Here is a 26,499-nt window from a genome sequence, read left to right on the forward strand (position 1 = left end):
TCCTGTGGATGGTTTGCACCAGATGAAACCCGCCTCATGCAGATGCTTCAGGGGCGAAATGTGTCTGTCTGCTGCTGAAATCTAAGGTTTAATCACCTGGTCTGTATTTCAGGGTGCCGACCACCATGTCAACACAAGCGCCGACGTTTACACAGCCGCTACAGAACGTCGTGGCACTGGAGGGTAGTGCCGCTTCGTTCGAGGCTCAAATCAGTGGTAAGAAAACATCTGATGGCAGCATCTCGGTTTGGCTCTCAGGCAGGAGACAATTCTGCAAAATCCGAGCATCACAAGCGAAGTTCGCAGGATAATAAACGTTTGCAGAGTGATAAACTCAATAAATGAAAATATGAAACTTTTCCACATTTTATTTTCTCTACATAGACACTCCAGCATGCAGCTACTTAAGCAAAGTTTGTAGGATAATAAAAGTTTACAGTCATAACAAAATATGACTGTTTCACGTCAATTAAAAAAGATTTGAGGATTGTAGACTTTTCACTTTTGAAACTTGAAATTTCAAAGAAATCAAAGTTTAGCTTCTGATTAATAGAAAAAAAGACTATACTCGTCTTTATTTCCATTTTGTTTTGAATACTGTTTTAACTGTACAAAAGATAAAACAGTTACTGTTTTAGTATGATTTATTAAAACATTAATAAACCATATTATAATGGTTTTTAAACCATGGCTGGTTCATAAATCAAACCATGTCAAAGTGTTAAATTATAAAAGCTTTACTGTTATTCAAAAACAACATTGATGGATATATGTACAGTGAAGTTCCTGTGTGTTTTGTTGCCGAGGTTCTGCAGCATGTCGTTCCTGCCTCCCTGACCTCTGACCTCTGACCTTCTCCTCTGCAGGTTTTCCAGTTCCTGAGGTGAGCTGGTTCCGTGATGGCCAGGTTCTTTCCGCCGCAGCTCTGCCCGGCGTCCAGATCTCGTTCAGCGAAGGCCGCGCTGTTCTGAGGATCCCTGCTGTGACCGCCGCACACAGCGGACGCTTTTCTGTCAGAGCCACCAACGGCGCTGGACAAGCCACGAGCACCGCTGAGCTCCTGGTTACAGGTGAGACGCCATCAGTGGGAGGCAAACCAACCTGGATGGGTTTGGCTGCTCTTCTTTAAATCTCTCTGGCTGTACTGAGCTCATAGTTACTTTCTTTGGAGTGGGGTTATGGAAAGTACTTGTTAGTTAGCAAGTTTTGTTACATTTAGTAAAAATAATTGAGGGATACCTTGATGTGGGTGAGCTAAAATACCTTTGATTGACAATACAAGTTAAATCTTGGAGATTAAATCTAAAAGCCACTGTCAGGTGTCGGAGTTTATTGGTTTACACCTGTTTTTTTTTTTTGCTGCAGCGGAGACGGCGCCTCCCACCTTCCTTCAGAGGCTGCAGACCTCCACAGTGAGGCAGGGCAGCCAGGTGAGGCTGAACGTCAGAATCACAGGCATCCCCACACCTGTAGTCAAGTTCTACAGGGAGGGAGCCGAGATCCAGAGCTCTGCCGACTTCCGGATTCTGCAAGACGGAGACCTGTACAGTCTGCTGATTGCAGAGGCCTTCCCAGAGGATTCTGGGACGTATTCTGCAACAGCCACCAACAGCAGTGGACGGGCCACGTCTACCTGCGAGCTGCTGGTTCAAGGTGAGCTCTGTCAGCTTCTGTGGGTTATAACTGCTGAGTGGACATTATCTGAACCTGAACTTTGTGCTCAGGAGAAGAACCAGTTCCAGCAAAGAAAACCAAGACGGTGATTTCAACTGCTCAGATTTCACAGACCAGAGTCACAAGAGTGGAAAAGGTACAAATCATGTCTGATGTGATCAGAACTCCTGTTAGGGTTCTAGCTTCATCTCACTTTTTCTACTCATTGGGAAAAAAAGATCTTATTCTTATTAGATTCTCGTTTTTTGTGCCTTAATTTGATCTCATTGTATCTTTCCTCAGAAGATGGAGTTCGAACTGACTCAGACACTTGGTCACAAGACTCCACCCAGAGTTCCACCCAAACCTTCGTCAAAGTCTCCCACCCAGCCCTCGCTGGTCCCCAAGGTGACCGCAGGGCGCCAGCAGTCACCGTCACCTGTCAGACACGTGAAGGCTCCCACGCCCACAACTGTCAGGTGGGAGCATCACGTCATTTATGCTGACTTAAAGTAGCTACGTTACCTACAAGCAGAAAGAGTGAACCTGGTCACTGTTCCCCACCAGGCCGGTAAAGTCTCCCGTCACCACGAGGAAGCAGCCTGCCCCCGCCGCTGAAGTCCCTCCACCATGGAAGAGAGGAGATGATGGCATGAAACCAGTTCATCAACCAGTCATAGACTCCAAAGAGGTGGGGATTGTGTGTTTGGAGGAGGGTTTTATCTACCCTCTGACTGCTTTAGAGACATAAGAAAGGAGGATAATGTCAGCTCATGCTAACACCAGATGCTAAGAATCTGAAATCTTTGTTACCAGAATTCCCCTCCTGCTGTTTGGAGTTGGTCATATCCGAGCGTAGTGATGGAGCATGTACTGTCCAGTTCTGTTTGTGCCTCCATGATGGAGGTTGTTTGGTTTGTATGTTTGTCTTTCTGTGTGTCTGCTAACAACATTTCATTCCCCTGGAAACTTTCTTAGACTTGGATGATGGTCAAAGCTGTGGTTTCAATCCAGATAAAATCCTAACCAGGAATGTCTCAGATCTCAGTTTGAAGTTTGCACTTATATTTACAAAAACCTCTGTACCTTTTGTTTTTTGTAGTACATGTCTAAATCAAACTTATCAAAGACTAGGGCATTTTATGTTCTTCCAACCAGCTTCTCCTGTCTTATTTTTAAATCCAATGGATAAATATTTTTAGGATTATTGCGAGAAGAGACTTCCTGCAGAAGAACCAACATTCAACAATGTTTTCCACAGATTTCACTCCTGTCATTTCTTTTTGTGTGCTTTGGGTCCTTCTGATTTGTAAAACTTGGATTATGCTGATTTGTGACACATTTTCTTCAGCCTGTTCATGTGGACATCTATCCCATCACTGGAGATCAGCAGAGTTACTAGAATCATCCTGTTAGGGCTGGAATATGAGAACCAAATTCTGGAGTCAAAAATAGCCTGAAACTCGTTTTTTATGTTTTTAATTTTTATTGTCTAAATCAAAAACCTGGCTCAGTACTGAGCTACCCACCGTATTCAAGGCCGTGCTGCTGGAGGATTGATTATGCTAACAAATTTTGCTGATAACAGCAACTGAAACAAAGCAGTTTGTTTTGGCATGTAGTGAGGTTTTTATTTTGGGTAACTGGTGAGGAATTTAACTAAATGAAGTTTTTTTGGTGTGTTACTTTAGTTACCTCTGGTCCTTTCAGAACGTTGAAGTATCCAGATGTTCCCAGGAGTTGTGTTGCTTGCGGCTTCTCTTTCAATCAGACAAAGCTTAATCTGTGGTTTAATCTTAATCTGGTACATGTGAAAGATGGATTATTCCTGCAATCTGTACTTTATTTTCCATCATTTACCAACTGTGGGTCTTTTTCCGGTCATTTTTGCCAACCTTTATAAGGTGAAGAAGCCTTATAGACAATATTATCCCTTTTAAGAAGTTAATGTTTATATTCCTACACATTTTAATAAAATTATATGAAATGCATCATGTGATCTTGGAATAACGTGGTTAGTAAAATTGCTAGCTCTATTCTACTTCAGCTGGTTCACTTGACTAACACTAAAATGCAGTAACATCTTGTTTTACTTGATGCTATGCAGAAAGTCTGAATAAAATTCAGACTTGCTATTTTATTTTTCATCAGACCTCCTTTCTGTGTGTTGTTGTCTTGTTCTGAGTTCTTTGTGCTGCTGGTTCTATCTCCAGGCTGAGGGAGGGACAAAAGCTGGGGCGGTGGCCAAAGTGGTGGCCGCCGTTGACCTGGCTCGTATTCGCCAACCCGTGCATGTCGAAGGCGGTCGAGCTGAAGAGGTGGAGGCTGTAGAGGCAGAAATGAGGCAGCAGACAGTTGCTATGTCTGCCGATCAACAGTATCAGATTGGCTGGACGTCAACGAGAATGCAGGCTGGTCAAATGCTCACTGCTGCTCAGGAGTTCACATCTGACCTGCAGGCTCAGGTTAGAAGCTCAACATGTGAAGAAAAGAACAAGACCCTGATCTGACAATAATAAATTATTTTACTTTGTCAGTGGGGTTAAATTTACACTGGCAAAACCTTTTTTTAATCCAAACAATTTTATACATTTTTGTGCTTAAAACTAAATATAGTTTAAATTTAAATTTTAAACAGTGTTCTGAAGAGTGATTATTATTAAATTACTTTGAATTTGCCATTTTCCCCCCTACTATTTTACTGAGCAGCTCTGAGCGTCTACTTGACATGCTAACGCTTCTGTGTTGATCACCGCAGATTCAGAGAGGGACAGAAATCTCCTCCAGAGTGGAAACTGGTCTCACTCCGTCTCCAGTTCCACAGTTCATGGTTTCTAAAGTTTCTGTCCCCAAACCAGAGTCTGTTGGGGAGGTAAGAGAGGCAGAACCAGGCAAGCAGTAGGACATAGCCAGAGTAAAAATGAGAAACTTAAGTGAGATAACGACCAATGTTTTGGTGTGAGCTACAACTGATAGGTAGTTGACTCTCTAAGTTCAGGTTTCTGTTGTTCTGCAGCTTTATGGCCAAATGTTTGCAGCAAGCTGTGCAGCATCTGCCAGCCTCTAAATTGATTCTTTCAAAAACAAAGTCAACAATCACACATGTTTCATGAACAGGTGGATCACAGATGGCTAAAGATGCCACCTGGTGTCTCATGTTTAGATTTTCCACATTGATCAGAAATTTCTGCCTCTGAGTTCCCTGGTGTCTGAGTTAAATACATGTATATATAAATATCTGTATTTTACTACTTTGCATCAGCTTAGACCCATTAGTTAAGTTTTACTCTGACATCCAAACTCTTATTTGTTTGACACCATTGATGGTAAATGTAAAATATTTCTCAAATGGTCTAAAATAAACCAAACACTCTGCAGTGTTTGTATTGTGTTAGTCTGTTAGTTTGGTTATTACTGCTTGCCTGAGATGCAAACCGATTCCAGAGGTGTTTGAACATCTTTAACAAATGAAGCCCTCTTTAACCTTCCCCTTCTTTTTTACGCTCCTGACTTAATTTATTAATCAGAAAAAAAATTCCTTTTCTACCCATAATTAATTCTGCTTCATCTAAAATTCCCCTCATTTGATCCTGTTATAGTTCTAATAAAACTAACGGCCCATAGACCCTCTGTGTGCTGTGTGCACCTTAGATATAAATCCAGCACATTTCATTCATTCATTTCATTCATTGCCATGGAACTTCACTCTTTTTTGCACTTTATAGTGTAAAATGTGAATGACAATAAAGTCTAGTCCAGTCTTTGGCTGTTCTGATGACGGTGTGGCGTTTCCTCCTCTCTGGATTGGTCAGGTGTCCATCGCCGGCTCAGCTATCGCCACTCTGCAGAAAGAGTTATCCTCATCTCCTTCTAGAAAGATCATCAAACCGGTCAAGTCTCCCAGTCCGTCTCTTAAAGTTGTTAGGACCAGTGAGATGCTGGAGTCCATCCCACCGCCTTTCAAAGAATCCATTGAGTCGTATCGCTCTGGCACCCAGGTTCAGACGGGGGTCGCCTACATGGTGGGGATGGACAGAGTTTATGAGGACTGGAGAGCCAAGGTTTGTCTGTAGCTTCATGAGATGGATCTGAGCAGAACAAGAAAACCTGATGTGTAGCAAGAAACAGATGGTTCTGAAACCTGCAGTTTGAAAACTCACACCAGCTTTAAAGGAAGGAAAGAAAACTTTGGTTAACTCCAATCTTTCACCTCTCATGAGACAAAGACCTGAAAGCTTTGGGTTTTGTTTTCATCTTATCTTTAGGGATTGTCCTGTTAGGTAGAGGTCTGGTTTTCTTGATTTCTGTGAAAAATCCAACAATAAATGTTCTTCTAATAAAAACTTTAACAAGCTTCCTTCTCTGCACTATTGATAACCTCATCCTCACCTCTTGAGCCCATCCAGCACCGTCTTCATTTTTCTGTGTTGTCGCCTCTTCTTCATCACCTCTCGGGCGTGAACATCACATTTTATGTCTTCTGTGTTGCATTGTTGTTTTAGAAATGGATTTAAATGTCAGATTAATCTAATAGATTTGTTTCTGTGACAGGTGCCAGAGGCAGCAGCTGTACCGTCTGCAGGTGGCGCTGTTGTCCCACCCACTTTGGTCTCTGTAAGTGGCCCAGTTGAGATTGTTGACCACATCATCAGCTTTGCAGTAAAATGGGTGTTTTCTAAACATATTATGTCGATGCAGGGCTTGAAAAACACAAACGTGACAGAGGGCGAGTCGGTGACCTTGGAGTGTCAGATCAGCGGTCAGCCCGCCCCCGTCATCATGTGGTTCAGGGAGGACTACAAGATCGAGAGCTCCATTGATTTCCAGATCAGCTACGTGAGCGGATCTGCTCGGCTGGTGATACGTGAGGCTTTCGCTGAAGACAGCGGACGCTTCACTTGCACAGCCACCAACGAGGCCGGAACCATCAGCACCTCCTGCTACCTGCTCGTCCAGGGTCAGTGCAAACTACGAAACTACTGGTCTCACTGCTAGCAATACTAACGTTAGGAGAGACCCAGTCTGACCCAACTGGAGTCTGATTGATTGAGAATGTGTGTGGGCAGCTAAAGATTGGGGTGAAGTAAAGAAGGCCCTCCAACCTTGTCAGAATACCAGCAGAAACCTGTAAGAAGCTGAACGGTTTGAGTGCTTTAGTGACATATTGATTATTGATTATTGAGAAGGCTCAATAATCATTTAAGCTTACCAATTCTTAAAATAAAATGTAAATAAGAACAGAAAGTTATTTTCTAAATTAAGCTGTTTGAAAGACGCTTGTCTCATTTCCTATCAGAAACTAATTTCTTTTTTTTCCCACAGTGTCTGAGGACATCGAGGGCAAGCAGGAGGTCGTTTCCACTGAAGTTACTCAGTAAGTCAAGAATATTTTGTAAAGTTTGAAAAACAAACCAGTATTTCTTTTCTTACTAAAGTTGTTTCTTGTTTTAAACCACAGAGTTACAGTAGAAGCTAAAGAAGAGACCGAAGTGAGTGTGGTGGAGCCGGATTCCCCTGCTGCTGCTCCCGTCTTCATTAAGACACCCGTCGTTCAGAAGCTGGTGGAAGGAGGAAGCGTTGTGTTTCAGTGTCAGGTGGGCGGAAACCCCAAGCCTCACGTTGTCTGGAAGAAGAGTGGCGTGGTGCTCACCACCGGATACAGGTACTGAAACCTCAGGGAGGGAATCCTTTCTCTTCTTAAGCAGCTGTTATGTGTCTGACTTGCTTAAATCCAGTTGATTTCCTAAAACCACCAAACTGCATCTAATCACCCACAGTATACTTTGGATTTTAAAATTAAATTATACCTTCACAGTAACACTGTACAATCAAATACTAAAAGCGTCGTATGAACATATATATATATATCTGCTGCTGCTGCTGCTTCTGTCCTGCATCAAACTTAAACTCCTATTAGCTAAAACATCCTTTCAGTTCATGGAAAAGAAACAACCGAGGACATAATCTAATACGTCAGTTTATATAAAAGGAAAAGGTAGCAGCTGATATTGTTTTGACTTTAAAATATGTAATTCATCCACTGCCATGTCTTTTAAGTTATTAATCAACCTGAAACCAAAGATACATTTTGCCATAAAAGACCTGGCCCAGCTTTCTCAAACATTGGAAAACAGTAATAACTCTTAAAAAACACCAAATTACAGTAATGTTTTGAAGTCTTTAATTGCAGCTTTAATTTTTGAATTTATAACTATTGCAGTTCCTCACTTTCAAAATACACTAAAACATAAAATAAAGTGACAAAATGTTGTATGTTCTGTTGTAGCCACTGAAATTTTATTCTCATTTATAAAGTTAAATATGAGTTAGAACCTCAAATCTAAAATAAAAACAGTTAAACACATTCTCTCTCTCTCTCTGATACTGTGCCCCACTGAGAAGGAGCCATGGAAAATATAGTGATTAAGAAAAGGTCCTTTCATCAGCCGATGAATCAATTATCATCATATCAATCTGGACAATTTTCCATTATTTTAGTAACTCAGTTATTATTATTTAGTTTCATTTTATATTTGCATTCTCATGGCTTCTAATAGCCTTCAAATAACTCAAATACTAAAATAATCAGCGTTAGTTTGGGGAATTTTATATAGCTCACTGTCTGTGTTCATCAGGTATAAAGTTGCCTACAAGAAAGAGACCGGAGAGTGCAGATTGGAGATCTCGATGACCTTTGCAGACGATGCAGGAGAATATTCTGTCTTTGCCAAGAATCAGCTTGGAGAAGTCTCAGCCTCCGTCAGTCTTCTGGAGGAAGGTATGTCCATAAACAGTGTCTAAACAGGAAGAACAAGAGACAAATTAAAGGGAAACAGGGTTTAAATATGAATTGTGTTTCACACTGGCTACATCAGAGACAGAACAAATGTTTTGTTTACAGAGGAATATGAAGCGTACATGAAGAAACAGGAAGTGACAGCTCCAGTGCAGGAGCCCAAACCTGGAGACATTCCCCCTATCACAGTGGATACAATGACCACTGTTATCTCCGGACAGGTACAAGAAACATTCAGCAGAGGAGCTTTTAGCAGTTTGGCAATTCATCTTTGTTAGAATCTTTACATGCATTATAAGGTTCTTTCTCTAATACAGTAGAAATCTGTGTGTTTAAGCAACAGTAATATACTCTCTATGCATTTATCAAAGCAGAAAAATTAAGCCACTGATCAATTTTTTTCACTCAACTTATAAAGATCAAATATTTTTCATGAAACCTGCAGGAATTCCATTTGTCTGCCATGGAGCTGAGAATCATTCAGGAGATCGAGCTCACCATCATGAAGATCACCTACAGAGAGATTGTAACCGAGGATGGAGAGTTGATGGTGACCGCCACTGCCACTGAGGCGGTGCAGCCAGCCTTCGACACTCCGGTCAAAAACTACAGGATCATGGAGGGAATGAGCGTCACCTTCCACTGCAAGATGTCTGGAACGCCGCTCCCCAAGGTGAGAAATCTTTAAATAAAAGGTTCTTCTTTGGTTACTTCTATTAAACAAATCACCTGGAACAGACATGACAGAGACAGTCAAACAGGATTCACTGATGCTTTAACTTTGTGGCAGATTGCTTGGTTCAAAAATGGCCAGCGCATCAGGCCCGGTGACCACTACCAGATGGAGGTCCTCCAGGATGGACGAGCCAGCCTCCGCCTGTCTATGGTGCGACCAGAAGATGAAGGCGTGTACACTGCCTTCGCCACCAACATGAAAGGAAATGCTGTCTGCTCAGGGAAGCTCTATGTGGAGTCATCTGCAGCCGCTCCTCAGAGATACACACCACAGCCTGCAGTGCAGAGGATCAGGTAAAATATGAGTCAAAGCAAACTCCTCAAAGTGTATGATTTAAATGCTCATTACATTTTGAACGTTTCTCAGATCCACATCACCTCGTTCTCTAAGCCGCTCTCCTGGCCGATCACCCAGCCGTTCACCCGGACGATCTCCCGCTCGTCGGCTTGATGAGACTGACGAACAACAGCTGGAAAGACTTTACAAACCCGTATTTGTCATGAAACCTACTGCATGTAAATGCTCTGAGGGACAAACTGCCAGATTTGACCTGAAGGTTGTTGGCCGACCAATGCCTGACACTTATTGGTTCCACAATGGTGAGACACACATAAGAGGAATCTTCATTAAAGGTGTTGGTAAATGTAGAATACTTGTTACTCAATCCATCTTCAATTATGTGGCCTTTTCAGGGCAACAGATTGTTAGTGACCACACCCATAAGATTGTGGTTAAAGAGGATGGGACTCAGTCCCTGATCATTGTCCCAGCCATGCCCCATGACTCTGGAGAATGGACAGTGGTGGCTCAGAACAGAGCCGGGCGCTCATCCATCTCCGTCACTCTCACAGTTGATGGTAAGACTTCATTGTACAGTTTCCATGACCTCTGCTTAAGGTTTTTTGCAAGACAATGCTTTGGGACATATGTTGACATAATGTTTCTATCTTTTTTTAGCTAAGGAAACCTTGGTCCGACCCCAGTTTACTGAGAAACTGAGGAACATCAGTGTGAAGGAGGGCACTCTGGTTGAGCTGGCTGTTAAAGCCATTGGAAACCCACTGCCTGACATCGTCTGGCTGAAAAACAGCGACATCATCACCCCACACAAGCACCCACACATTAAGTATGTCTCATATAAAAAATAAATTCTAATATCTGCTCTGAGTTTCCAGGAAGTTCACAGTAGCATTAGAATCTTCTTGTATTTAGAACATGTTTTGTACTGCATTGTGTAAAAATAAGCCAATCTTATTTAAGAGAGCTGTTTTATCTGCTTATAATGCAGGATGTCTCCTCCTCAAGGAGGAGAAATCTTAGGAGTTGTAGTTGTTAATATCCAAAGTGTCTGAAGTTGTTAATATGAAACTTTTCTGTTTTAGGATTGAAGGAACCAAAGGAGAGGCCAAATTCCAAATCCCCTCAGCAGGTGGACCAGACAGCGCCTGGTACACCGCCACAGCCATCAACAAGGCTGGCAGAGACACCACCCGCTGCAGAGTCAATGTGGAGGTTGAATATGTTGAGCCTGAACCAGAGAGGAAGCTCATTATTCCCAAAGGAACCTACAAGGCCAAAGAGATCAGCCCTCCAGAGCTGGAGCCTCTTCACCTCCGTTATGGCCAAGAGCAGTGGGAGGAAGGCGACCTTTATGACAAGGAGAAGCAGCAGAAACCATTGTTTAAGAAGAAGCTCACATCTGTCCGAATGAAGCGCTTTGGTCCGGCCCACTTTGAGTGCAGGCTGACTCCGATTGGAGACCCCACCATGGTGGTGGAGTGGCTGCATGACGGCAAGCCTCTGGCTGCTGCCAACAGGCTGCGTATGGTCAATGAGTTTGGCTACTGCAGCCTGGACTATGAGGTTGCTTATGCAAGAGACAGTGGTGTGATCACCTGCAGAGCAACCAACAAGTTTGGAGTCGACCAGACCTCAGCTACCCTGATCGTCAAGGACGAGAAGGGCCTTGTTGAGGAATCTCAGCTTCCTGAAGGCAGGAAGGGAGTTCAACGAATTGATGAAATGGAACGGCAGGCTCATGAAGGTGGACCTTATGGAGTAACTGCTGAAGAAGAAACAGAGAAAATGAAACCTGAGATTGTCCTTCTCCCTGAGCCTGTCAGGGTTATGGAAGGTGACACAGCCAGGTTCCGCTGCAGAGTGACCGGCTACCCGGCTCCAAAGGTTAACTGGTACCTTAACGGACAACTCATCCGCAAAAGCAAGAGATACAGACTTCGTTACGATGGTATTTACTACCTGGAGATTACAGATATCAAATCCTATGATTCAGGAGAGGTAAAGGTTATAGCTGATAACATCCTGGGTTCAGCTGAATATGTTGTGAAGTTGGAGATTCAGCAGAAGGAAGACTTCAGAACTCATCTGCGCCGTGCTGCTGAGGGTAAAGCAAGCGAAGCTCCTGCTGAGTCAGGAAGAGTACCATTTGAGGTGGTGAAGGCTGAGCAGCCCACAGAAGACACTCAGCTGAAGGAGGTGGTCAAGCTTAAGAAAGCCCAGAGAATTGTCCACGAAAAAGCCGTAGAAGAGTCTGAGGAACTGAGGAGCAAATTTAAGCGCAGGACAGAGGAAGGCTATTATGAGTCCATCACTGCTGTTGAGCTCAAGTCACGTAGGAGAGACGATTCTTATGAAGATCTGCTACGGAAGACAAAAGAGGAGCTTCTTCATCATGCAAAGGAAAAGGAGGAAGCTGAGAAGAAGAAGGAGGAAGAGCGCCTCAAACTAACTGCGAAACCTCTGAAACCAGAAAGGATCAAGCTTTCACCCAGCATGGAAGCTCCTAAGATCCTGGAGCGCATCACCAGCCAGACAGTTGCACTGGGAGATGAAGTCAAATTCAGAGTCAGAGTTGTTGGTAGACCAGATCCTGAGTGCCAATGGTTCAAGAATGGTGTTCAGCTGGAAAAATCAGACCGCGTTTACTGGTTCTGGCCTGAAGACCATGTGTGTGAACTTGTGATCAGAAACGTGTCAGTCGAGGATTCAGCTAGCATCATGGTTAAGGCAACCAACAAGGCTGGAGAGACATCCAGCCACGCTTTCCTGCTGGTGCAAGGTACGGCAACAGTGAATTCTTCAAACTACAACTTGTTCCCTTTTGAATAACGTGTTTTCTAATAAAACATGATGTGATGTTTTTGCAGCAAAACAAGTCATCACTTTTACACAGAAGCTTGAGGAGCTCAACGCCAAAGAGAAGGACACCATGGCTACATTTGAGTGTGAAACTAATGAGCCTTTTGTTAAGGTTAAATGGCTCAAGAACAACATGGAGATCTTCTCAGGAGATAAATACAGGATGCACTCTGACAGAAAGGTCCACTTCCTCTCTGTGCTGATTATTGACATGAGGGATGATGCAGAATATTCATGCGCAGTTGTAGATGATGAGAGCATCAGAACCAGCGCCAAGCTCAACGTTGAAGGTTTGTTGATGATGATGAAATGTTCAAAGTTTAAAAAACTTTAATGATAATAAATAGGATTTGGTCAACAAAGCATTAGTTTCTTAAGAGCTTTATTTATTTCCTGTCAACAGGAGCTCCTCTGGAGATGGTGAAGCAGCTGGAGAACACTGAGGTGCCTGAGACGTACTCTGGAGAATTTGAATGTGTTGTAACTCGTGAAGATGCTGAAGGCACCTGGTACTTTGAGGACAAGCTGCTCTCTCCCAGTGGTAAATACGTCATGACCTCCCGCCGTGGAAGACACAGTCTGTCTGTGAAAGATGTCAAGAAGGAAGACCAGGGCAAATATACCTTCAAAGTGGGTGAATTCACAACAACTGCCTCACTAAAGATGAAATGTAAGTCATTAATCACATTGCAAATTAGAGACGTGTATTTTGATCACTTTGTTATACTTAGTTGGTCTTCAACTTTATTTTGTGTTTTGGAGTTTTTTTATTTTTGGTTTCCATTTCTGAATGCTTTTGTCTTCATGTCTTAGTGCGACCCGTCACCCTGGTTCAGCCTTTGACGGACCTGACCGTTTGCGAGGGTGATATTGCCCAGCTTGAGGTCAAGTTCTCACAGGAAAATGTTGAAGGCAGCTGGAAGAAGAACGGACAACCAATTACAGCTTCTGATCGTGTTCACATTGTTATTGATAAACAAGTCCACAAACTCCTGATTGAAGATGCTATCAAGGATGACTTTGGATCATATTCATTTGTGGCTCCAGACCATGATATCACAACCACTGCAAAGCTGTTGATACAGAGTAGGTCTCTCAAACTCATACTTAAATGAAACAACATTCTGCCTCAAAATAAAGATTTTTGAAATGGAATTCCTCTTTGTTGCAGGTATTGGCATCCTGGTTCCATTAAAGGATGCATCTACCATTGAAGGCACCAAGGCTGTCCTGGAGGCCAAGATCTCTGCTCAGGATGTTAGCTCTGTCAAGTGGTACCACAATGACAATTTGTTGGTGCCCAGTGACCGGGTCTGCATGGTGGCAAAGGGAACCAAGCAGCGTTTGGTTTTCAGCAGGACCTACGCTTCTGATGAGGGTCACTACAGACTGGCTGTTGGCCGAGTGGACACCAGCTGCAAACTCTCTGTGGAGCGTAAGTTACCCACAGTGACTTTCCACCATGTGCTTATTAATAAATAATGGCAAAATGTCCTACTGCTCAAAACCTTACTTTTTTCATAACTTTAACAAAAGGAACATAGTTTGTATCGCGTTCAGAAAGTCTGCTTGCTACCAGGTCAAGATAGGTGGTAAACAATGCACAAGGATCTCTTTATCATTTCATCAAAATCAATTTTTGTTTTATTCTAAATGTTTAAAATGCTGTTGTTTTTTAATCTTAAGCTTACACACCTTTATTTTCCAGTAAAGGTGTGCAATGTTCCCAGGATCTTATAGCACAGACAAGTGGCATTACATTCTTCACTGAGTCTAAATAAAGTTGTTAGGATCAGAAGAAACATCTCCACAGTGTTGATTTGATCTGAACATCAGAGGGTTAGAGCCCCAGTTAAACAACATTTAACTGAAGTCCTAAAAGGGGTGCGGGTTTTAATGTTTTTATCTTTTTTAATCTTTTTCAAAATGGCTTTCTCTTTCTCACTGTTCATTCAATGTCACATGCTGTTTTTATTTTAATTATGTAAAGCACTTTGAAATGCCTTGCTGCTGAAATGTGCTATACAAATAAAATTTGATTGATTGATCAAGTTAAGTGAAATTCAGTAATGAGTAATCATACCTGTCATTGCTCCATCTACAGGATACTTTGAGAATTGCATATCTTGTGCTTTACTTGAACAGCTGTGCAGATCCTGAAGCCCATGAAGGACATGGAGTGCTCCGAATCTGAGAACGTCTCCTTCGAAGTTGAGGTTTCCCACCCAGGTATCGACCCCTACTGGACTTTCAAGGACCAGCCACTCAAAGCCAGCGGCAGCCACAAGATGGAAACCAAGAATAAGCACCACACCCTGACAGTCATCAACGCGATGAAGGATGAGGAGGGCGAGTACATGTTCGCTGCTGGTGAAAAGACATGCAGGGCTTCACTTACTGTGACAGGTAAGCAGGATACGACTTAAACAAGCTGAATGCCCTCTGTGACCGTCTCCTTAATGATGATGTAACCATCCTGCGTCACCAGGTGGTGCCATCAAGAAGCCTTTGCGAGATCTGGTTGTGGCTGACTCCCAGACTGCTGTGCTGGAGTGTCAAGTCGCAAACCCATCTGCTGAAGGAAAGTGGCTGAAGGACGGACAGCCTGTCGATTTCAGTGAGAATGTCCTGAGTGAGGTGGACGGTGCCATGAGACGTCTTGTTATAATTATCACAAAAGCCACGGATATCGGAGAGTACACCTACCAAGTGGCCACGTCCAAGACCACCGCCAGTCTGAAAGTTGAAGGTAGGACTGGTTTTTATAAAATGTACTCTGAAAATTAGCTGTAATATGAATTTAAATGTTAAAAAGTCATTTACAGAAAGTGTCTGCTCAGAAACAAAAACCAGTTGAAAGTTATTTTCCAGTTCATTACAAACTGAGCTGAAAAATAAAATAAATTCTGTATATTGGTTAACTGATTAATAGAAACATATACTTACTGCTGATTGATCCATGCAGAATATCTCCTAAAATAATGAACTATAACTTTAGAACGAGACACTTCTGAATCTCTTTAACATCATGATTCGATGCTGTTAAACTGATAATTGCATTTTCCTGCGCAGCTGTAAAAATCAAGAAGACCCTGAAGAACTTGAATGTGGTCGAGACTCAGGAGGGCGTGTTCAGTCTGGAGCTGACCCATGAGAACGTCAGGGGAGCACAGTGGATCAAGAATGGTGTTGAGATCCAGCCCAGTGAGAAGTTTGAGATCAGCATGGAGGGCACAGTTCACACACTGAAGATCAACAACTGCTCCACACAAGACGAGTCAGTTTACTCCTTCAAACTGGGAAAGCTGTCTGCAAACGCCAGACTTAATGTTGAAAGTAAGTATAGCACTCAGTTGGGATTCAAAAAGAGATTTTTTAAAGCGTTTTTATGAATGTGAACTCTCTCCCAGCCCTTAAGATCCTGAAGAAGCCAAAGGATGTGACATCACTGCTGGGTGCAACAGCTATGTTTGAAGTGGGCATCTCTGAAGACAACATCCCAGTTAAATGGATGTTCAAGAACACTGAGCTGAAGCCAAACGAGCACTACACCATGCTGTCTGAGAAAAGGACGCACAAATTACTTATCCAGGACGTGGACAGCAGCAAAGAGGGAGAATACACTGTGGTGATTGGTCACCTGCACTGCAGTGCTCACCTCACTGTTGAGTGTAAGTCTTAAAAAAATAATTATTTTCTAGCATTAATGGATTACAGGAAGCAAACCATTTGAGCCTGTGTTGTTTCTGCAGCTCTGCGGGTGACCAAACCCCTTAAGAACGTGGAGGTCCCTGAAACCCAGGTGGCCACCTTCGAGTGTGAAGTTTCTCACTTCAACGTGCCGTCCACCTGGCTAAAGAACGGCGTCGAGATTGAGATGAGTGAGAAGTTCAGGATCGTGGTTCAGGGGAAACTCCACCAGCTGAAGATCATGAACACCAGCAGGGACGACTCTGCAGAGTACACCTTCGTCTGTGGGAACGACAAAGTGTCAGCAACGCTCACTGTCAACCGTAAGATCCAGAGAAACAATTTTGTAAAATAGTTCTTCTTAAAAACTGTTGCCTCTGTCCCTATAAGCATCCTCATCTAAATGATTGGAGTGTAAAATCTTCTAAGGGTGAAGGAATTCCTGAACGTAACCCCAGGACTCTTTCTTTCCAGCTATTCTGATCACAACAATGCTGGAGGACCTGAATGCTCAGGAGAAGGACACCATCACATTTGAGGTGAACGTCAACTACGAGGGAATCACTTACAAATGGCTCAAGAACGGCGTGGAGATCAAATCCACAGACAGATGCCAGGCTCGCTGCAAACAGTTCAATCACACTCTGAGCCTCAGGAACGTCCACTTTGGAGACAGCGCCGAGTACACCTTCACGGCCGGGTCCGCAGCTACTACAGCTAAACTCTATGTGGAGGGTAAGATGAGGAAATGTCTGCAACTGTGGTTATCGAATACTTCTTAACTGTCCAACTCTCAGAAACACCAAAAAACAACAGAAAAACCCTAACAACTTGGTAACAGTGTGATATTAATATCCTGCAGCTCGTGTGATTGAATTCACTAAACACCTGAAGGACCTGAAGATCACAGAGAAGAAGAGGGCGACCTTTGAGTGTGAAGTTTCTGAGCCGAACGTCCAGGTGATGTGGATGAAAGACGGCCAGGAGCTGGAGATGTCTGACAGGTAAATAAAAGTTCTCATTTAAATTAAAGAACCTTTTAGATATTTTTCCAACATTATCAACAACTTCTGGCTTTTCTTTATTTATTTTCCTGCAGGTACAAAATGACCTCAGACAAGTTTGCGCATCGTCTGGTTCTGCCGTCTGTCCGCATGTCTGACGCCGGCGAGTACACGGCTGTAGCCGGGTCGAGCATGTCTGTTGGACAACTGGGAGTCGAGGGACGAGATGTTAAAATCTCTGAACCTGAAAGCAGAGACATTACAGTGAGTTCCTGATATGTGGAGCTTCAACCCCATCTGAGTTTTGATTCTGCTCCTTGAACAGTTTCTTAGTATCATGTATGAGGCTGAGGAGATCATCTGTTTTTGCAGGTGGTGGAGAAACAAAGAGCAACGTTTGAGTTTGAGGTAAACGAGGATGAAGTGGAGGGTCACTGGCTGAGGAATGGAGCAGAGATCCACTTCACAGAGGAAGAGAGGTTCAACTACGCCACCATTAGGAAACTGCATCGCCTCACTATCTCTGAGACGTTCAGGAGCGATGCTGGAGAGTACACCTTCATCGCTGGCAAAAACCGCAGCACCATGAACCTTCATGTGAGATGTAAGAGATGCTTCAGTCAGCAGTTTGACACATTTTTCCAGAACAAATGTATTCCTTATTTACTGCAAAAACATTTAAGAACTATTTACCATCTGGGCTAGAGAGAATGTTGCTCATCAGTAGTTTATTGTTGAGTGATGCTCAAAGGAAAAATATTATTTTTATTGAATGTAAAAGGTATTTGCACAAATCCAGCTCTGCTTTTGTAACTGAATGTTTGGTTTTTTATGTCCAGTGCCAGAGCCGCCTCAGATCGTACGCCACATGCAGGCCCAAACGGTGATGTCGGGTCGGTCTGTGCGCTTCTCGGCGCAGGTCAGCGGCCTTCCTCAGCCTCAGGTGACCTGGTACAAAGACTCCCAACTTCTCTCCACAAGCTACAAATGCAAGTTCCTCCACGACGGAGACGAGCACACACTACTGCTGCTGGAGGTCTTCCCCGAGGACGCAGCCGTCTACAGCTGCGAGGCCAAGAACGACTACGGAGAGGCAACAAGCTCCGCCCCTCTCACTGTGGAAGGTCAGACGTAGCTTATGGTGAAGCATCAAAGTGTTCATATTTTTAGCTTTTTATTTTTATTCCTCTTATAAAAGGAAAAGAAAAATATTCTAGGCAAAATAATTGCTTAGAATAATTGTCTTATTATTCGAGATAATTATTTTAATTAATTCAGGGATTTAATTAATTAAGTGAACATTTATTTAACTAAAAGAAAATAGCAGCATTAAATTCTTCATAAATTAGAAGAAAGGATCATGTTTCTTTAAGGTTTTATTACCTTGTTTTAAACTTCATAGTTAGTGCAATGAAGTTTATTTGATAGAATATTACACCATCTTGAGAGATTTTTTCCCCCTAGGCATGTTAATTAAAAAAATTCAATTAAATTATTCAGTTCATAGAAAACATTGAGATAATCACAGTGGATGAGCAGAAACAAGTCATCTTTAGCTTGTCAGTAAACTGAACACGTTATCTTTCAGTTCCTGAGGTGATTGAAACGGTTCGGATTTCTCCTCCGGTCCTGATCACTCCCATGAAGGACGTTCTGGTCTCAGAGGGACAACCTGCCCAGCTGAAGTGCACTGTCTCTGGGGAAGGTATTCACCTCTCATCAGCTGCCCCTGGTTGATAAATCAAACTAGTGTTGGATCTGCTAACCTCTGGGATTATCAGGGCTGATTCTAAACACGTCAGGTGATGCTGACTTTCTTGAACACTGTGTCCCCAGATCTGCAGATTTCTTGGTTCTGTAAGGACAAAGAGATCCGTCAGTCTGACATCTTCAGGATGTCTCATTTGGATGAAATCTGCCTGCTGGAGATTTCCAGAGTCCTCCCTTCACATGAGGGAGAGTATTCCTGCATTGCCACAAACATAGCAGGAATGGTCACTTGTTCTGCCACTTTGAACCTTGATGGTGAGTTTGAAATAATATCAACTGGCATGCAGTGTTTTTCAAATAAAACAGCATGAGTGAAGGCACCACTTACTGCATGGTCTTCAGATGCTAATCTAAGGAAGCATGACATCCACCTGCCAGGTCCTCACAGAGCTGCTCTCATTTTTAGCTTCAATAGCCAATAAAATGATCATCTTCTTGGATATTGTATCTTCCAGAACCTGTATTTAGACATAGTTTTAGTGGTATCTTGATGACATTAGGGAGGAAATGCCTTATTCTCTGTGCATGTAGAGAACTCAGTAGCTTTGGTTTGACCTATTTCTTGCTATAAGCCTTATCCTCCAGGATTTTCTGCTGTGCCGCATGATGATGTCTCTTCCTACTTCTGCAGCTCCTAACAGTGTTTGTTGAGACACAAATCTTTGTTTCAGAGTAAATCAGCATGGTCGAAACAGCTGGACTGTGGAAGTTCAGCTTTTCGGATTCCTTACACTCACGGACATAATCCACATCTGTTTCATAAATTTTGGCTCCTGTCAAGTTTGCATGATTGACTGTGGAAAACAGCCACTGTCCAGTCTTCACTGAGCCTGACTGATCCTCAACACTCCAACCCAACTGCACTTTGGCAAACAAATAACCAGGAAAAATCACCGGAATTGTGCTGTGTTGACCTAATTCTTCTATTCTTTCTTACTGCCCAGATGAAAAAGCCTTAGATAGTGTGTCGAGTTCTGAGACTAAAATAACTCAGACACTGGAGGCTCAGACAGAGAGTTTCAGCTCTCTGTCAATGGGTCAAACAACCCACAGTTTTGAGTTTTCCGAGGTTGTCTCTGAAGCTTCCTCCATGTCTTTGAGGACGTTTGAGATTCAGATGGAGAGTGTAACCTCAGTGGAGACGAGCTCTCACAGCCGCTTTGATTTGAAACTATCAGCCAGCCCCCAGCTGCTGATGGAAATGAGCGACATCAGAGTGAAAAGTGGTGAGATGGCTGAGTTCAGCTGCTCGTTCGATGGGCAGCCCTTCACTGGAGTGGTATGGGATCATAACGGTCAGAACTTGGTGGACACGGACCGGGTAAGGAGCTCTCAGAGCGGGGGCCTGTTGTCTCTGGTCATCCACAGTGTCGACATGGCCGATCAGGGAATGTACTGCTGCACAGCCACCAACCAACACGGTCAAAACAGTTCTTCTGCCAGGCTCACAGTTGAAGGTGGTTAATCTTTCTTTATTGTGATTTCCAACTGGTCCATTTCACTTCTCCATCTGCTCTCCCTGCTTCGGACCCCCTTTTCATAACGTAATATTGCCTCCTAGTTTATAATCTGTTAGAATAATGTAATAACAACCTCTGTAGTGTAGTTTTGCTCCCTCCCACCATATCGGCTTCACCTCACTAATCTCATTCTCCATCCTACTAACCTTTTATTGATTATAGCCATAGCCTTTTACTCTCTGACCCCTAATTACTCTCCCTAACTTTATTCTCACTCAGCTAAAGAAGCAAACCTCAAAGCAGAGACCCCCATCCCCACCGATTCTGTTCGTAAAGTGTCTCAACCAGAAAGAGAAAACTCTAGAGATCTTTCTGAGCAAGAGAAGCAGGAGTCCAAGACGAAGCTCCAATCTTTGCCCAAATCCTCCCAGAGACCGTACCACCTCATCAGCCAGTTGTATTTCCCAGATGTCATGCCTCAAGATGAGCGGAGTCATCGCCTCTCCAACAACCCAGAGTTTCTGATCAAACTCCCCCCTGAGTTGCTGATCCAAAACAAAGACAGTAACTCCCTGTACTGCATTATGAAGGGCCTTCCCACTTCATTTGTCATTTGGCTTTACAACCGTCTGAATGTCAAGGATTCTGTTTGGTACTCTCTGAAACAAGACAGCTCTTTTTGCTGTGTAAATGCTAATAATGTGGGAGCCAGACCAGGGGGCTCTCACTATTTCAAAAATCTAACCTCAGCTGGGGATGCTGAGTGCAGCACAGTGATGAAAGGTTGGCATTTGCATGCTTTTGGTCCTTCTGCTCACTCTGACTTTCTGTGGCCCGCACCCATGCACATGGTTTTCCACCCGCACAGCCATCATGAACACACTTCTTCACAGGGCAATTCGTCTTCTACGTCTTTAACAATGTTTAGGCAAGGTCTCTGACTCTGTGTCTTGCATTTTGACTAAAACATTAGTAGAGATATGAAGAGGGACAATCACAAAAGCACAAAACTTTACCAAGAAGACAGATGTGCCACCCACTAAAAAGAACAAATGGAGGCATGAAAGAACAGGTCAAAGAAACAAACCAAATGGATCATATGGCTGCACGACTCTTCACAGTTTCTAACCTCCTTGTGCTTTGATTTCAGCTATAAAAATGTCTTTAACTGTAAACAATCTGTGTCTTCACAGTAACCGAAGTGGAGAAGGAACCAGTGGTAAAGGAGGAAGTTAAAGGTAAATACTGCTTCAAACTTCTATATATTTATGCATAGTAGTGTTGAATTATCTTTATTATATCTTAACTATTGTATATTTCACTGTGTTGTCTATGCTAGAAATTACTCTGTTTAGATATGGTAGTTTTGCTGTTTTTTAATTTAAATTTAATGCAAATTGTATCCATCAATGTGAATTTATTTTTAAAATCTTGTGATTTCTTTGACAGAACACACAATGTTTTTTTTTATGATTTTACTGGACAGCATTTTTTGAACAAAGATAGTGTTTAGTGTTGGCTTGTTTAAATGTTACATTTGTAGTACATTAGCATCTCATCCTGAAGTCAAATACAACTCGTATGTAAATGGAAAAAAACAAAAACACTGCGATTTCACTTGAGCTGATTGATGCTGGGATGTGTGATTTACCTTCAACTGTCATTACTCCACTCAGCCTTTTCCAGCTCAACGATCACAGTGGAAGAGGAAACCCAGGAGTCATACTACACTGGCTTAAAATTACCCGACAAAACCAGAACACTTGAACTCAAACCAGAAACTAAGCGCTTCTCCAGCTCTTTGGAGAGGAAAAAAGAAAAACCTGTTTTCCTTACAAAACTTTCTCCAGCTGCTGCAGTTGTTGGAGAAACTTTTGCCTTTACTGTCAAAGTGTCCGGATTCCCAAAGCCCACTGTTCAATGGTTCCACAATGGGCAGACAATAACCAGTTCATCAGTTTATACATTTATTCATGAACAAGATGAGTACAGTTTAGTTATTAACAAAGTTCAACGAGAATTTGAGGGAGAGTACTCCTGCACAGTCAGCAACAGATTTGGCCAGTCGACTTGCTCTTCTTATCTTCATGTTCAGTTAAAGGAACCAGAAGGGGAGAAAAGGGTTGATGACAAAGCACCTGCAGCAACTGGTCAACCTCCAAAGTTCATGCAAGCTATAGAGTCAGTTCAGTTATCAGAGGGTGGGCAGTGTTTTTTCAGGTATGTGTTGACTGGAGAGCCTCTCCCTGATGTTCAGTGGTTCAAAGGAAGCATCCATATTGAGCCTGCTGGCTTTAACATGATGGTGAACAACCCAGATGGATCAGGCTTTTTCAGTATCATGAGTGTTAAACAAGAACATAGTGGTATCTACACATGTAAGGCATTCAACCCATATGGGGAAGATTCTTGTAGTGCTGAGCTGCTGGTACTCAATGAAAAATCTCAAGAAGAGCACCAGTTCATTCAAAAAACTAAAGGCTTGAAGATATCACTAACCGAGCAAAGCACAGAGTCTCGGGTGTACCATGAAAGAAGTCGGTCTGATCAGATGATTTATACCATTAGCACTGAAGACCGGCAGATTATTCCTAGTGAGGAGGTGGAAACCCTCCAAGAGCTGAATATCTCTGCTGCTACGCTTCAAAAAGAGCAACTGACCCACCAAGCTGCCCTTCTGCACTCTCATGAAATTCATGAGAGTGTTTCCTTGACTCCAGCCCATCCCCCAGAGGTCTTGGCTGTTCCTACAAAGCAACTTCCCAAGGCCTCATTCTTATCTTCAGTCCAGGAGAGACAGAAGATAACAGAGCAGCACTCAGAGAGAATCCTGAGTCCTGAGGTAGTTGAACTGCAGTTTTCAAAAGAGAAACAATCTAAAATCATGTCAGCTACATCTGAGGAGGTCCTTTCCCTGACCACTGTGAGAGCTGAGCCTTTGACAGACCGGACTCCAGAGCACATGCAGACCACAACTGAGCCCAAGCAGCTTGTCGGCAGCTACCAAGTGGAATCTGCTTTACCCATTCTTGCTGATGTGTCAGATGCTGTGGAGCGACCAGAGGAGGAGAGAAGTTTTAGAGTCCAAGAGGGGGTTAAGATTTTATACTCTGCTCAATCTGCTGAGCAGTTGTTGCTTACAGAAACACACTCTGAGGCTCTGTTAGCTTTAGAGCCTGCCGTTAAACCACAAATTGAAAAAGAACAATCTAAACCAGTACTAGCAGCAGTGAGTGAAACCAGGGTGGCTCTATCTAAAGAGCAGAGATATGAAACTCAGATACCGGAGCAAGAAAGCATCCAGCCAAGTAAAGATAAGATATGTAAATCTGCCATAGTAACTGAGGAGAAATATCAGGTTCAGGGTGAACAGACAGTACAGGTGGCACCTCTACAGACTCCGACATGTCTGCAGACTAGTTGTGAGGATAAACAAGTTTTAAATTTGCAAGTTATCACTGATCAGGGTGTTTTAGAGTCTGAGGGAAGACTCGGCAGTGAAAAGCCCCCAATGGAGCTGGCAGACATCTCTAAGAATCCAACTTTGCTGTATTCAGTGACTCAAGAAGAACAGAGGACTGTGGTATGTGAGGCAAGTTCAGAGTTCACAACAGAACCCGACTATGCATCTGTTCAGCCAAAGAAAGAGCAACCACAGCCAAGATACCTCCAGTCGAGCCATTCTGTATCAGTTTTACCAAAGGAAGGCATCATTGCCTTTGCTGAAACTGATCAGCAGGTGGCATTACCAAAACAGGAGCGGGCTCGAAGCCATGCTGCATCCTCGGAGACACACAGAGAGATCATAGCAGAGTATCATAAAGACCTCAATGTATCTGTGGGTGGGATTAAGGCACAGTATAAGACCGAATCTATACCTCCAAACATTCTTGGTGTGTCCTCCCAGCCCCTGCACCTTCCAAAGGAGACCCCTTTCACTGAAAGCTTCAGACAGCAGCGAGCATTAGTTCAGAGAGAGGATCAGTGGAATATTATGCAGTCCTTGAGCGTCACAGACACTCAGGTTTTAGAGGAGGGTCACACTGCCAGTCTTCACACTGATGAGAAATTCAAGCCTGAATCAAAAGTTGAACCAAAGATCCCAAAGAGACCTGTCTTCATAGAAGAAAAGGCAGTTGCAACTGAAAGGTGCGCCATCTTAGAGGCTGCTGAGCAGGATTTTGCGATGCAGATCCAGGAGGGACAATCAGTCCGGCAGTCTGTGCTGTTAGAGGAAAAGCGGGTCCTTCTGGTAGAACAATCAAGTGAGATACATAAACCAGAAGCTTCCACTGTCAGTGTTATGACACAACCTAAAGGTGTTGTTTTTATTCATGAGTCTCATGGCGCTCATGCTCTACCGAAAGAACTCAACTTTGTTCTTAATATCCCAAAACCATCAAGTATGACTATTCGGCGTCAGCTGAGAGAAGCTCTTCAGTCTGCTGTGGCCAGTGACCAACCAGTCTTACTAGCAGAAGTGGTGGGGAAGTTAGAAACAGTGGAGATACAGGAGGTCAAAGTTCAACGAGAGCCCAGACGGACCACATTCACATATCTGATCACGTCGCCTGGTGTCCCACTGGAGATCACACTGTCCTTCCAAGGAGAATATCCTCAGAAAGCTGATCTTAAGTCTGAGCTGCAGGTAGCTCTACAAGCTATGGTTTTCCAGGAGCAGCAAAGTCTTTCATCAGAACAGCAAGGCATCTTGCCAATTGACAGACCTCAGAAGGCTCAGGTCAGCTCAGTACCCTCTAAAGAGATGTTGTCAACCATGATGGACTCAGTGGTGGTGGCAGAGAGTGTTGTTGGGTTTCCTCCAGAAGCATCTCATTCTGCGGAAGTCAGAACTGAATTGATGGGTTCTTTCCAAAGTGCAACAATTGAGAGCCACACTGAGACCCATGAATCCAGGAAAGTGAGTCGGACAGAGTTTACATCAGAAAGGGACGTTACTGAAGTAACCACCTTGTCCGCTGTAGAGCATGTGGACACTTTTGTTCACAGAGAAACCAGAGAGGAGTATCTTTCAGAGGCCATTCTAATCAGTGAGTCCTCTGACAGCCATATTGATCATCCTGTTGTTATTGAGTCTCTGGAGGATGTTTGTGCTGAAATAAATGATAAAGCTGTTTTTACCACTACTATCAAGTACGCCACCAAGGTTAACTGGTTTTTCAATGGCCAGCTAGTGAAATCTGGTACAGAGTTCAAGTGTTCTGAAGACCATGACACATACACACTAATTGTCAACAAAGTTGTCAAGGAGAGGCATCAAGGAGAATATGTCTGTGAGGCTGAGAATGAAGTCGGCAGGACTACAACATCTTCAAGGCTCACTGTGGTCTCAAAAGGTTTGATGATGGACAGTTCTTTGTTATCATCATCAACTAACTTCACACATTAGCTTATATCGCGTTCTGCTGTCTCTAGACCTCCAAAATATATATATATATATAAAAATCATTTAAATTTGGAAGTTTGAGGTTTTAATCAGAGACCAGAACCATCCTCACATTTCCTGTCTCCCATCTGCACTTCTCCATAAACATTCCATCCTCACATCCATCCCTCTTTCCTTCTAGGAATTACCTTCCATGTTGTTCAGCACCTGCCATTCCTCATCCTTGGTCCATTCCTTGCATGCATACCTTTTTTTCCCTCAACCTAACCCTGAGACAACTTTCCTCCTCCACAGTCATCACTGGATTCATTTCTTTGAGTCACTCTTCATTCCAGGGCTACTACAGCTCAGCTGTTCAGAAAAATAGTCAGCTTTGTTTCCATTCAGACTGCTTTACTCACTTTGTCATTTCTTTTTCATTTCTCTCCCCAAAACACAGTGAAACCTGTGTTCAAACACAGAATTGTTCCTCTGGAGATCAACGTCGGCAACTCTGCCAGATTTGAATGTAACACAGAGGATGCTCCAAATGTGAACTTCAAGTGGTTCAAAGATGGCCACCCCATCAAAGAGGGTGATAAATACAGGATTATCAGTCGCTTCACTGCTTCCTCCCTGGAAATTCTGAGCCCATCGAAGGATGACAGCGGGGAGTATACCTGCAAGGCATCCAATCAACATGGCAGTGATGAATGCTCTGCTTCTCTCGGTGTGACGGGTAAGAACAATGCATGTTTCCTCCTTTTTCGGTTTTTGACTTTGGGCTTTCCAGGAGTTTGCCCATATTTTGAGCTAAACAGATTTGTTTTTGTACTTTTATACGT

General features: G+C 43.2%; 1 protein-coding gene across 1 annotated transcript in view; it reads left to right on the forward strand.

Moving 5' to 3' along the window:
* Positions 1 to 26,499, forward strand: part of LOC106928839 (titin-like) — a 155,360-nt gene that overhangs the window by 3,535 nt on the left and 125,326 nt on the right. The window contains exons 2-40 of the mRNA XM_088002850.1: positions 113 to 216; positions 867 to 1,070; positions 1,366 to 1,653; positions 1,725 to 1,810; positions 1,957 to 2,132; positions 2,221 to 2,344; positions 3,867 to 4,118; positions 4,412 to 4,525; positions 5,466 to 5,714; positions 6,205 to 6,267; positions 6,352 to 6,610; positions 6,976 to 7,027; positions 7,112 to 7,315; positions 8,289 to 8,431; positions 8,555 to 8,670; positions 8,895 to 9,122; positions 9,240 to 9,478; positions 9,552 to 9,784; positions 9,878 to 10,042; positions 10,143 to 10,311; positions 10,568 to 12,264; positions 12,353 to 12,634; positions 12,748 to 13,014; positions 13,158 to 13,430; positions 13,516 to 13,779; positions 14,490 to 14,750; positions 14,833 to 15,093; positions 15,417 to 15,680; positions 15,755 to 16,015; positions 16,097 to 16,357; positions 16,509 to 16,769; positions 16,897 to 17,038; positions 17,134 to 17,302; positions 17,411 to 17,642; positions 17,878 to 18,162; positions 18,627 to 18,743; positions 18,875 to 19,063; positions 21,462 to 21,506; positions 26,115 to 26,393. Coding sequence (XP_087858976.1) covers positions 126 to 216; positions 867 to 1,070; positions 1,366 to 1,653; positions 1,725 to 1,810; positions 1,957 to 2,132; positions 2,221 to 2,344; positions 3,867 to 4,118; positions 4,412 to 4,525; positions 5,466 to 5,714; positions 6,205 to 6,267; positions 6,352 to 6,610; positions 6,976 to 7,027; positions 7,112 to 7,315; positions 8,289 to 8,431; positions 8,555 to 8,670; positions 8,895 to 9,122; positions 9,240 to 9,478; positions 9,552 to 9,784; positions 9,878 to 10,042; positions 10,143 to 10,311; positions 10,568 to 12,264; positions 12,353 to 12,634; positions 12,748 to 13,014; positions 13,158 to 13,430; positions 13,516 to 13,779; positions 14,490 to 14,750; positions 14,833 to 15,093; positions 15,417 to 15,680; positions 15,755 to 16,015; positions 16,097 to 16,357; positions 16,509 to 16,769; positions 16,897 to 17,038; positions 17,134 to 17,302; positions 17,411 to 17,642; positions 17,878 to 18,162; positions 18,627 to 18,743; positions 18,875 to 19,063; positions 21,462 to 21,506; positions 26,115 to 26,393 — 9,265 coding nt within the window. The 5' untranslated portion in view covers positions 113 to 125. The remainder of the gene's footprint in view (positions 1 to 112; positions 217 to 866; positions 1,071 to 1,365; positions 1,654 to 1,724; positions 1,811 to 1,956; positions 2,133 to 2,220; positions 2,345 to 3,866; positions 4,119 to 4,411; positions 4,526 to 5,465; positions 5,715 to 6,204; positions 6,268 to 6,351; positions 6,611 to 6,975; positions 7,028 to 7,111; positions 7,316 to 8,288; positions 8,432 to 8,554; positions 8,671 to 8,894; positions 9,123 to 9,239; positions 9,479 to 9,551; positions 9,785 to 9,877; positions 10,043 to 10,142; positions 10,312 to 10,567; positions 12,265 to 12,352; positions 12,635 to 12,747; positions 13,015 to 13,157; positions 13,431 to 13,515; positions 13,780 to 14,489; positions 14,751 to 14,832; positions 15,094 to 15,416; positions 15,681 to 15,754; positions 16,016 to 16,096; positions 16,358 to 16,508; positions 16,770 to 16,896; positions 17,039 to 17,133; positions 17,303 to 17,410; positions 17,643 to 17,877; positions 18,163 to 18,626; positions 18,744 to 18,874; positions 19,064 to 21,461; positions 21,507 to 26,114; positions 26,394 to 26,499) is intronic.

The sequence above is a fragment of the Poecilia mexicana genome, unplaced genomic scaffold (genome assembly GCF_051168715.1).
Source record: "Poecilia mexicana isolate PSO_F unplaced genomic scaffold, ASM5116871v1 scaffold_2, whole genome shotgun sequence".
Taxonomy (NCBI): domain Eukaryota; kingdom Metazoa; phylum Chordata; class Actinopteri; order Cyprinodontiformes; family Poeciliidae; genus Poecilia; species Poecilia mexicana.